General features: G+C 43.8%; 1 protein-coding gene across 1 annotated transcript; it reads left to right on the top strand.

The window, feature by feature from the left end:
* Positions 1-739: 739 nt before the first annotated feature.
* LOC125528318 (guanylate-binding protein 4-like) lies at positions 740-7,615 on the top strand (the record flags this gene model as incomplete). Its single annotated transcript, XM_048692804.1, is given in 13 exon segments — positions 740-901; positions 1,601-1,666; positions 1,850-1,993; positions 2,162-2,275; positions 2,404-2,505; positions 3,245-3,430; positions 4,156-4,245; positions 4,321-4,455; positions 4,796-4,918; positions 5,039-5,124; positions 5,536-6,148; positions 6,244-6,321; positions 6,405-7,615. Coding segments are annotated over 13 exon segments (2,949 nt in total), but the record flags the coding sequence as incomplete, so codon positions are not given.
* Between the last annotated feature and the right edge of the window lie 7,578 nt (positions 7,616-15,193).

Genomic DNA, 15,193 nt, shown 5'->3' with positions numbered 1-15,193 from the left:
AGGAATTTATCCTTTGCAAATCCTAACCTATAGAATTCCTATAAAATTCCTACAAACCAAAGGAGGCCTTAAGTTTTATGTACTTCTGTTTTAGAGTGCATGTATGACATGCTTGATTGTAAGTCATAAAGGAAAGTGTACGATAAAACTGCTAAAGTTAATTCAAACAATCATTTGAGATGGAAATACAGTGATTGACGTCATCTTGAAAAGATCATTGGTACTGCTGTTAGGTGCCTCAGGCCATAACGACATGATTTTGGGTGGTAAGATACCAGGATCCAGTATCTTCTGTTGCAGAGTACATGTATGGCATACTTGATTATAAGTCATAAAGGAAAGTGTGAACGATAAAACAGGAACGTTGAACCACATCGTTAAGAGACAATACATTGCCAGGTCATTGAATGCACAGTGTTTTGGATTAAAAGTATTTTGTACTTCGGAAATAGAAACTGCTAACACATGAATAGAGGCTGACATCTCATAGCGTGATGTGTAGTATGTACCGAACAAAAATATAACCAGTTACTTCTATCAGCTCCATCAGATGAAGCTCACATTCAAATCCTTATCCTATTAATCCATCAGACTGTGTCAGAAGGTTTTTTCTTGCATGGATGGATGGATGTACTTGAACCTTTGTGTTTGTTTTGCTAAATAATACTCCCTTGCTGCATGCTTTTCAACCTCGCTCTCCATTTCATCATCAGACGATAATAATTATCTACGTATGCAGCTTCTAGGGCGAAGCAGTGGTTTTCAAGTTGCATCGACACACAAACCTTGCACCAAGGGACTTTGGATGTGGAGTGCACCTTTGAAGAGGACTGGTCTTGATGGAACTGAATACAATCTTGTATTGTTGGACACTGAAGGCATTGATGCTTATGACCAAACGGTATGTTGTGTAACTTTACTTTGAAACTGACAATGTCATGGTCTGCTAAATGATCCTGGAGAATGTCTTTATTTATTTGGGATCACATTTATTTGAGTAGCTAGTTGAATTTTGATGTTGAGATGGTCAAAAGATTTTCTACTTCCAATATTTATGGGTTTTCCTTCAATGCCACGGTTATGACTATGACTTGTTGGGACATACAGATTTCTCATGTCAATTTTGTCAATTCTATTTTTGTCCATATAAATACAGTCTGCAAATTTCGTGTGGTGTTTTTTTTTAAACTTAGCAGGCGATGTGCAGTTAGTAGTTTTTTCCCCATCAGTATAAACAGAAGCTATATATTTAAAGCGTGATGGTCATTTCTGTTGACATTCTTATCACGTTTAGATTCAGTATACCTTATTCTGGAGTGTTTTCTCTCTCCAACTATTCCTAGTGAGATGTTCACAACTCTGTGTTAGGACATCAACCTTCTCTCTGCTAGTTGGCTATTTGTTCAAAGATAGGTTGCTAACTAAATAGTTTTCTATATTCCGTTTACACAATTTCATGTTTTCTAATTGTAATTTTGAGCAATGTTTGTTGTCTTTTTTTGCTTCTGGTGATTTTTTTATGGTTGCTTATGTGCATTAGGATATAATTTTCGATCTGCTTTCTATTCTATTGTCTTATTACTCTTTCCTTTTTTGACAGGGCACCTACAGTATCCAAATATTTTCGTTGGCTGTTTTGTTATCAAGCATGTTCATATACAACCAGGTATATTTCTGAGCGAGTGACTAAGGTTTCTGCTATCTATTTTTTTTGGAGGGCATGCTACAGTGATATTGCAGAAGCTTGTGTAGTCCCTGGTCATATATGAGGAGCTGATCAGTAAGCTTGCTTGTTTTCCCCCATTTCATACTCTAATCTATTTTCTTGAAACCTTGTTGCTTCTTCCAGATGGGAGGGATAGATGAAGCCTCAATTGACCGTCTTTCACTAGTCACAGAAATGACAAAGCACATACGGGTTAGGGCCTCAGGTGGAAGGTCCAGTGCCTCTGAACTTGGGCACTTCTCACCTGTCTTTGTTTGGCTGTTGAGGGTAAGATATTGTCTTTATTTTGTCCTAATAAAGTCTATTTGCACTTCATATGATGGTTATGTAATTGTACATACATGTTCTATCAAACATCTCCGGTGTTTAACCATACCTGCATTTCCTTCCGTAAATATTTGAAAATCACTGGCTTGTTGATTTTGGTACCAACAGGACTTCTACTTGGACCTGTCTGAAGACAACAGAAAAATTACACCAAGAGATTACCTTGAACTAGCTCTAAGGCCTGTTCAAAGTGGCGGAAGAGATGTATCTTCTAAGAACGCGGTATGGTGGCAGGACTTCCTTCTAATGCATGTCTGCTTAAGTAAATTTGCATACATACTGTTGTGATTTATCTTTTTGTAACATATCTTAAAGATACTGATGCATCTTTTTCTCAACATATCTGAAAGATACGGGAGTCAATCCGCGCTCTTTTTCCAGACAGGGAATGCTTTACACTTGTGCGACCTGTGAACAATGAGAAAGATCTCCAGCGCCTTGATCAACTTCCTGTAAGTATTATTCCTGTCAACTGCAATGGACAACCTACCATAGTACCATTTTATGGCAATGTCCGCAAGAAGCAGACCATGTATCATTACCATTCGGGTAAAATCTTATTTTTGCAAAGCTTTTCTTATTAGCTTATCTATAATGCCTAGTGTAAGATTAGGAGAGTTATCCATGCAGTTCATTGTTAGACAATGAATGCTTTTTTTGCTTAAGAGTAGAAGTTGTTACAGGAAAATTCTCTGAAGATTGTATGTACTCCCTCCGTTCGGAATTACTTGTCTCGGATATGGATGTATCTAGAACTAAAATACGTCTAGATACGTCCATTTCTGCGACAAGTAATTCTGAACGGAGGGAGTACTTGGTTTAGCAAGATATGGTGCAAATGAATGTTTTGTGTGTTCCCTTAGAGTTCTGCACATTATAATTTTATACATTTTCGTTATGGTCTTATTTGCTTAAGTGTTTGTTCTTGATAAATGCTCTTTATTTTCCTGAAAGAAAGCAGTTGCATTCTACTGCACATATTTCTATATATTTGCTCACAACTGTACAAATGAAAAGCCATAGCTAAATCTAAGCTAATCTAGGCTAAGTTAGAAGTACAGGGCAACAAAGTTACCTAAAATTTGTACCCACAGCTGGATGCCTAAAAGCCAGTTTTTTTGTTCTTGACGAATGCTTTCATTTCTGTACTATCTATTTTTTTTGTCTGCTTAGTTTGTCTCTTGTTTGCAGATGAATACATTTCGTCCAGAGTTTACATCTGGCCTGGATGCTTTCACAAAATTTGTGTTTGATCGCACAAGACCTAAACAACTTGGAGCTAGTACCATGACAGGCCCCATCCTTGCTGGGTTGACACAATCATTTCTTGATGCGATTAATACTGGTGCAGTCCCGACAATATCTTCTTCATGGCAGGTATGCCCAAATTGATGACGGTATTATGATTCATGTCTTATGTTGTTCTTATGTATAAATCGCACAACCAACTGTTGGTATTGCTTGCAATTTAATTACGACAATGCTATTGAAAAACATACCTGTTCTGCAGTATATTATTCATTTAAATTGCTTTCTACCTTTTTAGCCCATTCCGATCCATAAGCATTTAAAGAGTTTAAACTGTTGTAGAGCTCATTTGCAGCAGGTAATATTTGGAGGAAATGGTGCGTGCTTTATGTCCGCTAGATTTTTATGTCATTATAAATATAACTTAGTGATTATGATGTTATGGATGACATGCTGTGAATTATCACTTAAATTACATAATTGCTTAGTGGAGTAAGAAGGTAAGATATGAACAGTTCAGAGAACTGACTAAAGTATATTGAGGCAACGGATGAAAGGACTTTATGAACATTTTTGAGAAATGACACACTTAGTGATATGAGGTGACAAAAAATGGTCTGGTGAGCAACTACAGTTATTCGTTAGGACTTTATGAACATTTTAGAGAAATTATACATGTAGTGATATGAGGTGACAAAAATGATCTGATGACCAACTACAGTCATTTGTTTTTTTGAGGGGGGGGGGGGCACCGATTCACTGCTCTTTTGTTACTGTGTCCCTACTGTTCTATCACGATTTTGATATCTGATTTCTATTGAGGAGGAGCTGTCTCATAGTTTTTTGTTATGCAGAGTGTGGAGGAAGCTGAATGTCGTAGGGCATATGATTCTGCTGTGGATACTTACAATTCTTCTTTTGACTGCAAAAAACCAGCAGAAGAGGTAGGCATTGCTAATAAGCAAGATGCATTTCTCCTTCCACTTTTTTGGGAGGTTCTGATATGTTGGTTTTGGCAGGATGCTTTGCAAGAAGCACATGAACGTGCAATGAACAAGGCCATTAGTGTTTTTAATGCCTCTGCTTTTGGTGCTGGGTCAGCTCGTTCTAAATTTGAAAAGCTTCTTCAGACTACTCTAAGGAAGAGATTTGAGGTGACTGCTGCTCCTCATCTACTACTTCAGTTGACCATGCCTGCTATTACTTGTCTTTCTCATTAATGTTCTATCAATCCATAGGTGCTTGCTGTTAAAGTACTCCATGTGATTCATAATATAAGTGGTTTTAGAATTTCTGCCATTCATAGAGTTTATAGGCTTGATCATTGATGTAAAAAGAATTACCAATGTGAAGAATTTCATAATATATGATTTTTTTTGTTTGTTTGAAGTTATGGCCTAAGTGTCATTTCATAATATATGCACTACTTATATTGTGAATCAGAGGGAGTACATCAGTACCAAAGTGTGCTAAATGATAATGCTATGAATGCAGGATTTTAAAAGGAATGCTTTTCTAGAGGCCGATTTGCAATGTTCAAATAAAATACAGAGCATGGAGTCAAAAGTGCGGGCAGCATGTAACCGTCCTGATTCAAAGTTGGATGATGTAGTCAGGGTAAGACTATTTTAAGCTTTTCTCTGAGATGCAATACTGCAAACCGTTGGAATGCTGTATTCATTTTATTTTAGCTTAAAGTTCAATAATACTAACACAATTATGTTTGATATAATGCAGATCCTCGATGGCCTCCTCATGGAGTATGAGGCGACTTCTTATGGGCCGAAGAAATGGACAAAGCTCGTTACATTTCTGCATCAGTGGTAAGCACCTCATCATTGTTCGTAATGTTTTCATTTTGGGACATGATATATCATAATTTGTACTTTGAATTTGATAATATAACTTTGAAGCTACGCGGTTCAAGTTGGCTGCATGTAGGGATACACAAGCGGCGCACGCTTTTGCCTGTTTCCTATTCAAACTGCTCAAATCAGTTATAGCTCGTATTTGCTGGGTTAGTTTACATTGTACTATCTACTTGATTAAGCGTGGGCTTAGTGGACGCGCTGCTTGCAACCTTAGCTGTATGATATACTTTCAGGAACCAAATCTATCCTTTGTTACCATCTTTACATTATCTGTTCTGCTGAACATCTTAACCATGCCCCTCACTTGTTTTATTTGCTTGTGTATTCACTTAAATTTCATCATATGCCAATGAATTGCTGCAGTTTGGCGGGCCCAATGCTAGACCTTTTCAGAAAACAATTGGAGCATATAGATGCTGAAAGGAATGCCCTGAGACTGAAATGCAGTTCAAGCGATGATAAGGTATCATTGCTCAGGAAGCAACTAGAGGCAAGTGAGGGGCACAGAGCTGAGTATTTAAGGCGCTATGAGGAAACTATCAATGATAAGCAGAAAATGTCAAAGGATTACTCTGTTCGAATAGCTGAACTTCAAAACAAGGTTAGCAAGTTGGATGAGCGCTGTCAGAGCTTGTCTTCTGCCCTTGAACAAGCAAAACGAGAATGTGCTGATTGGAAGAGCAAATACGATCACTGCATTTCACAGCAGAAGGCAGATGAAAGCAAGTTAAAATCCCTGATTGCTTCTCTGGAATCTCGGGTAAGCATCAGTGAGGGCAGATTATCTGCTGTACGAGAGCAGGCTGAATCTGCTCAAGAGGAAGCTTCTGAGTGGAAACGTAAATATGAATATGCTGCCAATGAGGCCAAAACAGCTCTTGAAAGAGCAGCTTCAGCACAGGAACGCACAAATAAGAAAGTGCAAGAAAGGGAAGATGCATTGAGGGCAGAACTTGCTACCCAGCTGCACGAGAAGGTAAACCTTTCTCTTGCACTCGACATTTTACCTTCTGAATTTTAGTTGCGTGCGTTCTTGGTTGTTTACTTTTTAGTTCCTCGTTCTGTCAACAGGAAGAACTGATAGCTACATTGAATGCAAAAATCAACCAAACTGAAGTTCACAAGACAAGTTTGATGTCGAGGCTTGAGGTACCCCCCCTCCACCTCCCTCCCTCCCTCCTTTCCCGCCCTCAAATGCGATGTAACATGTAATGTCTCATGGCCAAATGCAGGTTACTGAAGCAAAGTTGAAGAACCACGAGTCAGATTCAGTGGCTCTGAAGGGAGAAATCAGATCATTGACTGATAACTTGGAGTCTATTAAAACTGAAGCTCAGTCCCGTGAGAAGGAAGTGAGGATCCTGGAACAAGAAAAGAACCATCTTCAGGAGAAGTTCCTATCTGAGTGCAAAAAGTTTGATGAGGCCGACATGAGGTGCAAGGATGCTGAAAGGGAGGCTAAACGAGCAGTCGAGTTGGCTGATTTAGCTCGTGTAGAAGCTGCTGCTGCTCAGAGAGACAAGGGTGAAGCTCAGCGACTAGCAATGGAGAGACTCACTTTGATAGAAAGAATGGAGCGACAGGTTGAAACTCTAGAGCGCGAGAAAAGTAAGATGGTGGAAGAAATGGAGCGGCTTCATCAGTCTGAGTTGGATGCTCTATCCAAGGTCAGGATGCTTGACGAGAGGGTTGATGAGAGGGAAAAGCAGATTGGGGAGATGTTGGAACAGAACAACCAGCAGAGATCCAACACGGTCCAAGTGCTTGAGAGTCTGCTGGCAACAGAGCGTGAAGCTTGCGCTGAAGCCAATAAGAGAGCCGAGGCCCTGTCGCTGCAGCTGCAGTCAACCCAAGGCAAGCTGGACATGCTCCAGCAGGAGCTCACCTCTGTTCGGCTCAACGAAACTGCACTTGACAGCAAGGTGAAGGCCTCCTACTCTAGGCGCACGAGGGGCGAAGCCACCGAGTCCGTCCATTACATGGACGTCGACGACGACGACACCGGGAGGCGAAGGAAAAGGTCGAAGAGCACAACGAGCCCGTTCAAGAACAATCACACGGAGGATGGCGGATCCGTGTTCTTCGGAGAGGACACGAACAACGGGAGCCAGCAGCTGGAGGGGACGGAGACCGAGACCGAGGACTACACCAAGTTCACGGTGCTGAAGCTGAAGCAGGAGCTGACCAAGCAGGGGTTCGGCGCCCAGCTGCTGCAGCTGAAGAACCCCAACAAGAAGGACATTGTCGCCTTGTATGAGAAGCACGTCGTTGGCGGCGCTTGACTGCCTCTTCCTCAACAATATGTAACACATCATTTTAACTCGTGTGCTAATTCTAGATTTCGTGCAGCGTTGTGTGCTGGTGACACGTTTTAGGTCAGATTGTGAAACAGCATATGTATAACTTGGCGTGGGACTTGTTGGTTTGTGGACTTTGTTGTTGAGGACTCTGTGCGCTTTGCTTTCTTCACTTGCACATAAACTTTCCTGAGCCTTGTTTCAGCAATGCATCTCCGCGTTATCCAATTGTAGCTTGAGATTGATCTGGTGATCTTAGAAGTCACAGGGCTGAGCATGCGACAACCTCTGCTCACATCGTTGAGCCCAGCCATCAGTTCTCGCAGCGTCGGGGACTGCGCGCTTGGCTTTCTTCATTTGCTTCTCTCTGTCCTGCAGTTCCAAAGGCTTTTGTGGATGCAGATTTGAACCCTTTCCAGGTAGGGATACGATGCTACCATTGGACTTGGAGTGTGGTTGAAGTTATCTTCTTGAGATAACTCTATTTTCTTCAGGTTTTCTTTGAGAGTGCGAGTTCTATTTTGTAGGCTCAAGGCTTTGGTATGGATCGGAGTCTCTTTTCTCGCAGATTGCAAGATTCTTGCATATGCAGCTGAAAAGCTAGGAACCCACTATCCAAGCCCGGCCACTGGAGTATCAGGCGGCTTCTAGCAAACTGCTTCCATGCGGCTTCTTCTCTGGTTCCTTGTGAAGTTCGTGAGCTGAGCTGGAGCTCTCCATTTGGCTCATGGGCGTGGGGCGTCTCGAGCTCGGCGTTTGCAATGGAATTCTTCCTTTCCTTAGACTGTTCACCAGGTACATGAAATCGTATTGATTGTGGTTTGACGTGTGCATGGGAGTATATCTTGCCGTGTAAGCATTCATAACCAGGACTTGAAGAATATCTCACACGTACCATGCATGTGGCAAAATCCTATGGGTTAAGGTAGCCGCTGATCTTCAACGAGTTAAGGTAAGCAACCGATTGTGCCGCCAGTCCGTCCGCCACAGCGCCACTGTTAATCATCTGTCTGGTCCATAATACTCCCTCCGTAATCTAATATAAGAGCGTTTAGAATACTAAAGTAGTGATCTAAACGCTCTTATATTAGTTTACAGAGGGAGTACATGGGAACCTCCCCTACAAATTACTGGAGACATTCAGAAGAGGATGGAGCAGTTTGGCATGGCTGAAGTTGTGCATGAAGGGAGGGAACCGAATGTTGAACTTGAAGCTCATGATTTGGCCGGCCAAGGCCTCGGCCCTCTCTCGCCGCCTATTCCATCGCCGTGTGTGTATATTATGGCGTCGCTCACGTCCTTGCGCCAAACCACTCGTTGGCATTCGCTCCGTGCCACATAGCTCCACCTGGGCACGAAGGGTCCCGTACGGACAGACGCGGCGTTCAGGTACTGGTTGGACGCAGCACCAGCTCGATCGCAGCCGGCAGTAGCCTCGGCCGCGTCCGCTTCTTCCTCCGTGGACAACAGCTCGTGCATCAAGCTCGCGCCCGTGCATGCCATCTGCGGTTGCCGCCGGCAGTTGAGTTGACGACGTCCACTATTAGAGCTACTCCCTCCGTTCCTAAATACTTGTCTTTCTAGGCATTTTAACAAGTGACTACATACGAAGCAAAATGAGTGAATCTACACTCTAAAATATGTCTACATACATCCGTATGTAGTAGTCATTTGAAATGTCTAGAAAGACAAATATTTAGGAACGGAGGGAGTACTAATCACCATTAGTTTTTTTTTGCGGGGAATATCAGAAAGCTTTATTCAACGAAATGCATTCGCCGAGCAGTCAAATCAGGAAGCTAGGGGTAGAGTCTAACCAACTATCGGTCACATTAAGCGTACATGCACGCTTAGCACAGAGATTTGCAGGACCATTTGCTGATCTTATTACATGTTGAATACTAAAAAAAATAAAACTAAGAGCTAGCTCTCCAATTTCTGTTAGAATTGGTGCAGCCACTGAACGATCAGTGTAGCGAGAATTCCAGAGGTTAACTGCCTTTAGACAGTCGGTTAGTTAGTCCTGTTCGGCTCATGGTGGCACGTACTTGTTGTATGTACTGTGCGTGCATGCTTTTGTACAGCAGGTTCATACATTGTATCCGATTGCATCCCACAAAGCTTGCGTTCTAGATTAGCCTGAAAGGAAAAGAATTGTGCGCCTCGCCAGCGGTCCTCCGAGCTTGAGTATGAGGCACCACCGTACTGGTCGCACAGCGACAGCGAGGTGCGCCGGTTGGCAGGTTGCGTGTGCACCCCGGCGCGGCCGCCGGCGTAGCAGGAGCGCGACGGCCCAGACGGCCGGACGAAACCCGTCTGCATGTGCTGGGCCGGAGCGGCAGGTTCCACGACGCGGTCCGTCCGATCAAATGGATGCCTTTCGAGCTTGGCGCCTGTATAATAATAAGACGCTGCTGGCCTCGTGCAAGCTGCACGGCAACCTGGAGACGAGGAGCTTACAGAGTTGGAACAATGGGAGTCGGCGAGCTACGTGCTCATGTCAAGCATCGAGGAGATGCACCCCGAGTGGCACGGACATTGCATGGCTCGTGCTCGGAGGGTGGACGAGGCCAGGTGCAGGTCACGAATGAGGTGCAACCTTTGCCACGTCACCAAAATCACGTATAATAAGGCTGATCATAGTGGGAGTAACTTAACCAATAACATAACACACTAAAAAGAAATTTGCTTATATGACGTGTAGTTAATGAGGAGAGAGAAATGTGTGCCTCGGGTAGAAACGCTCAACTATTGCAACTTTTCAAAATCTTTAAAAATAGTGTAGCTTGTATACATTTGCTCTTTTGCGGTTCTTTCACCTACGTACGGCTTCGTCTTGCCTGCAGCGACCATGCTGCCTTGTCGATGTGCATGTGGATGATGAAGGAAAAGGTACACTAGCTATAGCTTACCGCTGCTATTAGGGGCTATAAGAAAAGCTCGAGGCTTGTGAGCCGCTCGAGATCGACTCGTATTTTAGCTCGACTCGAAAAGAAATAAGCTGGGTATGAGCACTTTATGTAGCTCGATCGAGAAACGAGCTGATTTTGAGCCAGCATTGGCTCGCTTGGTTTTAGCTCGACAGCTCGATATCATAAAAGTATATTAAATAATCTTCATGTCTATTAAAAAAAATAGGATCATCCATTGCCATATATGTTATGTGCATTTTTTTCTTCATTTCACTTACTAGCAAACTTGGAAATTAAGCATCGAGAAAAATCAGCCTCAATATGACACGTGGCCAACCATGTATTCAATGTCTTGTTATTTTAAGTTTGAGAGCAAACGCACTTTAATTCTTCTATCCATGATCTCTTGTTATTAAATACCAGTCTTCCGTTGCGAAAGAATAAGTCAAAATATATAGCGATTTTTTTTTCTGTTATGGCCATCTTACTTTAAAATTTGCCTTAAAATAATTTTAAAAATCATCTTATTTAGCTCGAAACTAGTTTGAGATCGACTCGTGATCATTACGAGCTAAGAACGAGCCACTTTATATAGCTCGATCTTGAGCTTTGTACATTTTGAGCTCGCTCGAATTTTAGTATGAATTGAGCCAGGCCTACATCAACTTGCTCGAACTCGACCCGTTTGCAGCCCTAGCTGCTATCTAGCGCTGGTTGTAAGTAAGAGGGAGGTAGTCCTTCCGTATCAATCAAAATAAAAGACCATTTTTGACACTGTCATACTGTCAAAAAACATCTTCTATTTTGATGCAGAGAGATTACTAATTAAGCTAAGCTACGCATGTATATGTGTTGTTTTCCCTTGCAAAAGTCTAAGCAGGTGGCTGCTGATTTGTATGAGTTGTGTTATATGAACATGTATACATGTGGATGTTATTTTCCCTGCCAAAAGGACCGGGTTCCAGTATCAACAATAGCGGAATAGAAAATACAAAATCAGGTGCTAACATCCATGTGCAACCTTTGATAAGAAACTACTATGGGGGCCAATGCCCCCCTCCCCCCCCCCACACACACACACTGCGCTAAGGGAACCCAACGACGAGCCCCCAAGGTTTCAACCCGGTCCAGAGGAAGGAGATCCATGTCCAGTCGTCCCACTAGAATGACACACACGTCCTGTGTGGCAGGCTTGAAGCATGGATCCTGCTTCGACGAGGTTTCATACTACCGTGTACCTCCTCACATCAGGACACGGGTCCTAGAACCCCAGCGGGAGCATCTACTTTCCCCTCCCCAACTGCGAGGGCACGCAGCGGTCGCCGTCCGCCCCCACCCCAACAATCTGCTGCGTCTCCGGCCGGCAGCTGGGCACCGCGGCGCACTCCGGCATCTAGATCTTCCACCGAGCAGGGGTGGCCGCCTGCCGGTGCCACCACCATCTAGATCTTCAACCCGGTCCAGAGGAAGGAGAGGGGAAGGGAGAGCCGACAGAGAGAGCACTCACAGGGGCAGGGCAGGCGGCGTGCCCTCACTCTGAGCCAGACATTTTGTCTTTTTTGTGTAGCATGCAAATAATCGAATTAGTAGCTGAAAGTTTATGGCATTTTTAAAACTTGTAATTTCTTTTTAATTTTTTTAAGGGCTCAAGGAGCCCGTCGTTTGTAACGCCGCACTGTACCATCGGTTTGTTTCTATGATTTTCCGAAACTATGCATCAAGTTAGTTTGCAATTAGCTACGCTTTTTTAACAAACAATTACCTGACTGATGCAATGCCAAGAGGGATATTGTATCGAGTGCGTCATTTTCTTTTTGTTCTTAAATAAATATAAAAGGTCCTGACAAACTCGTCTTAATCCAACGTGTAGTATCCATGTCCAGTCGTCCCACTAGAATGACACACACGTCCTGTGTGGCAGGCTTGAAGCATGGATCCTGCTTCGACGAGGTTTCATACCATGTACCTACTCACATCACATGGGTCCTAGCTCCTCCGAACTGAACAGAGGCAAATTGCAATGGTGTACTACATCTCTATCCCCTGAAAACTGTAGAAACCTTTCCCCTCCCCAACCCCAACGGGAGCATCCACAAGTGTTGAACTTTCCCCTCCCCAACGTCGTCACCATCCAAGCAGCAGATTCACACTGCCAGTGTGAGGGCACGCGGTCCATCCCCGCTCCCCAGTAATCTCCTCCGTCCCCAACAGCTGGGCACCGTGGATCCGCCAGCACCGCGGCATCCCCAACGCCGACCACCGCGAAAGCACGCAGGGGTGGCCGCCTGCCACCACAAGCGGCTGTGGCAAAGAGGGGTTTCTCCCGATCTGGGAGTCTAGGTAATTTATTCCCAGCTTGTTTCTTCATGTGTTGTTTTTCTGCCATTCCTCTGTCTCTCAGCCAGTGAGACAGCACCGTGCCACATCGCAATTCAGGGGATAGAGATGTACTACACCAGTAGGGGCGGAGCCAGTAGGGGAATAAATTGATTTAGTGCTCACGGTCATCATTAGCCGGCCCATTAGCCGGGAAATGGCCCAAGCCTAGTTACCGGACCCACAATAACCTGCGATTGATGCATCACGTCTGGGCCAGAATGTAGTGAATAGCCTTGCTTCTGTTTGACCTGATTGAAAAAAAACCTGATTGAATCCATGCTAGGGCCGCCAGCAGCTGGCGGCGCTTCATGCCAGATCGGATTGTCGCCCCTCGTCGTGCGTTGCCTTCGATATGTGTGTGCGCCAATCTCATGATTTCCCTGTACTAGGCGGTTTGAATTGTGAAAAGATGGGTTAAGCGTATGCCCTAGGCAGGGACGCGTGCGTGTTAAATAAGGGCACGAGGCCAGCGAGATTACAGAGAGGTTTCGGGAGGTTAGGATCGGTCTCATCTATCTACAGGATAAGTACAACATCAGGAGAGATCGATCCTACCTGCCTAACCAACACGCAAGACTCACGCACGCCTACAATGTGATATACATGGTTTATACATATACCGTGTATATACACAGAGAATACAACGTTTAACACTCCCCCTCAAGCACAACTATCCAAGTTGAGATTGTGCCTGAAAGCTTCTAACTGCCGCTGAGTGAGTGGCTTGGTAAAACCATCTGCTACCTGATCACCAGTAGGAATAAACCTGATATTCAATAGCTTGTCAACCACTCGTTCACGGACAAAATGATAATCGATCTCGATATGCTTTGTCCTGGCATGAAAAATAGGATTGGCAGATAGATATGTAGCACCAAGATTATCGCACCAAAGTGAGGCTCCCTTTGGATGATGAATACCCAATTCTATCAACAAGTTCTGAACCCAGATTACTTCAGCAGTTGCATTAGCTAAAGCCTTATACTCTGCCTCTGTGCTTGACCGAGAGACAGTGGGTTGCCTACGAGCACTCCACGAAGTCAAGTTACTGCCAAGAAAAACTGCAAACCCCCCTGTGGACCTTCTGTCATCAAGACAACCTGCCCAATCTGCATCTGAAAAAGCACTTACAAGCATTGAATCTGATTTGCCAAGTCTGAGTCCATGATCCTTAGTTCCTTGCAGATACCTGAGGATCCTTTTTACTATAGTCCAATGTACAGTAGTAGGGGCATGTAAGAACTGACAAACTTTATTGATTGAATAAGAAATATCTGGTCGAGTCAATGTCAAATATTGTAAAGCTCCTACAATGCTCCTATACCTGGTAGCATCCTCTGTGCTAAGTACCTCCCCATCATGAAGAGACAATTTTTCAGAGGTAGACAATGGTGTGGACGACGGTTTGCAACCTTTCATCCCCATCCTCTGAAGAATTTCTTGCACATACTTCCCTTGTGAAAGCACAATACCATTTGGCACAATCTTCACCTCAGTCCCGAGGAAGAAATGAAGATTAACCAAGTCTTTGAGAGCAAACTCCTTATTCAAATCCTTGAGAAGGGCCTCAACTGCTTTAGATGAGGAGCTTGTAACAACAATATCATCAACATAAATGAGCATAAAAATAGTAATCCCATGACGATGGTAATAGAATAATGAAGTATCACCCTTGGAAGGAAGGAAACCTAGTGACTGCAACTTCAATGACAGACGTGAGTAGCAGGCTCTAGATGCTTGTTTCAATCCATACAGTGCCTTATCAAGCCTACAAACATGACGTGGAAATTTTTGATTTTCATACCCAGGAGGTTGTCTCATAAACACTTCCTCTTCGAGAACACCATGCAAGAACGCGTTCTTAACATCTAGCTGCTGAATGCACCAGTTTCTAGACACTGCAACTGAAAGGATCAACCGAATAGTAGCAGCCTTTACTACAGGACTAAATGTGTCCTCGTAATCAATTTCATACCTTTGCTTGAACCCTTTGGCTACTAGGCGTGCCTTGTACCTGTCAACAGTACCATCAGATTTTCTTTTTATCTTATAGACCCACTTGCAGTCAATAATGTTCCTCCCTCTAGCTGGTGGAACAAGATGCCAAGTTCTGTTTTTGATAAGTGCAACAAATTCCTCATCCATGGCCTCCTTCCATCGTGGGTCACCAAGAGCTTCACCCACACTTTGCGGTTCACTTGTGGCACAAAAAGAACCCCAACGTACACAGCCATCGTTGTAAAGTTTGGGTTTAATTATACCACTCTATGATCTGGTGCGAGAGCGTTCAGGAGGCGGCGAAGCCGGGCGAGTAAGATGCTGGTGAAGCCAGTTGGATGAAGATGACACATCAGATCCAGCAGCCGCAGAAGATCCGCTAGGATGCAACTCCTGTAGAGATGTGCCGGCGCAGCCAGCCGCCTCTCCCACACT

This window comes from Triticum urartu, unplaced genomic scaffold (genome assembly GCF_003073215.2).
Source record: "Triticum urartu cultivar G1812 unplaced genomic scaffold, Tu2.1 TuUngrouped_contig_4790, whole genome shotgun sequence".
NCBI classification, from domain to species: domain Eukaryota; kingdom Viridiplantae; phylum Streptophyta; class Magnoliopsida; order Poales; family Poaceae; genus Triticum; species Triticum urartu.
Note: the sequence above shows the minus strand (reverse complement) of the source record. Positions and strands in the feature narration are given on the sequence as shown.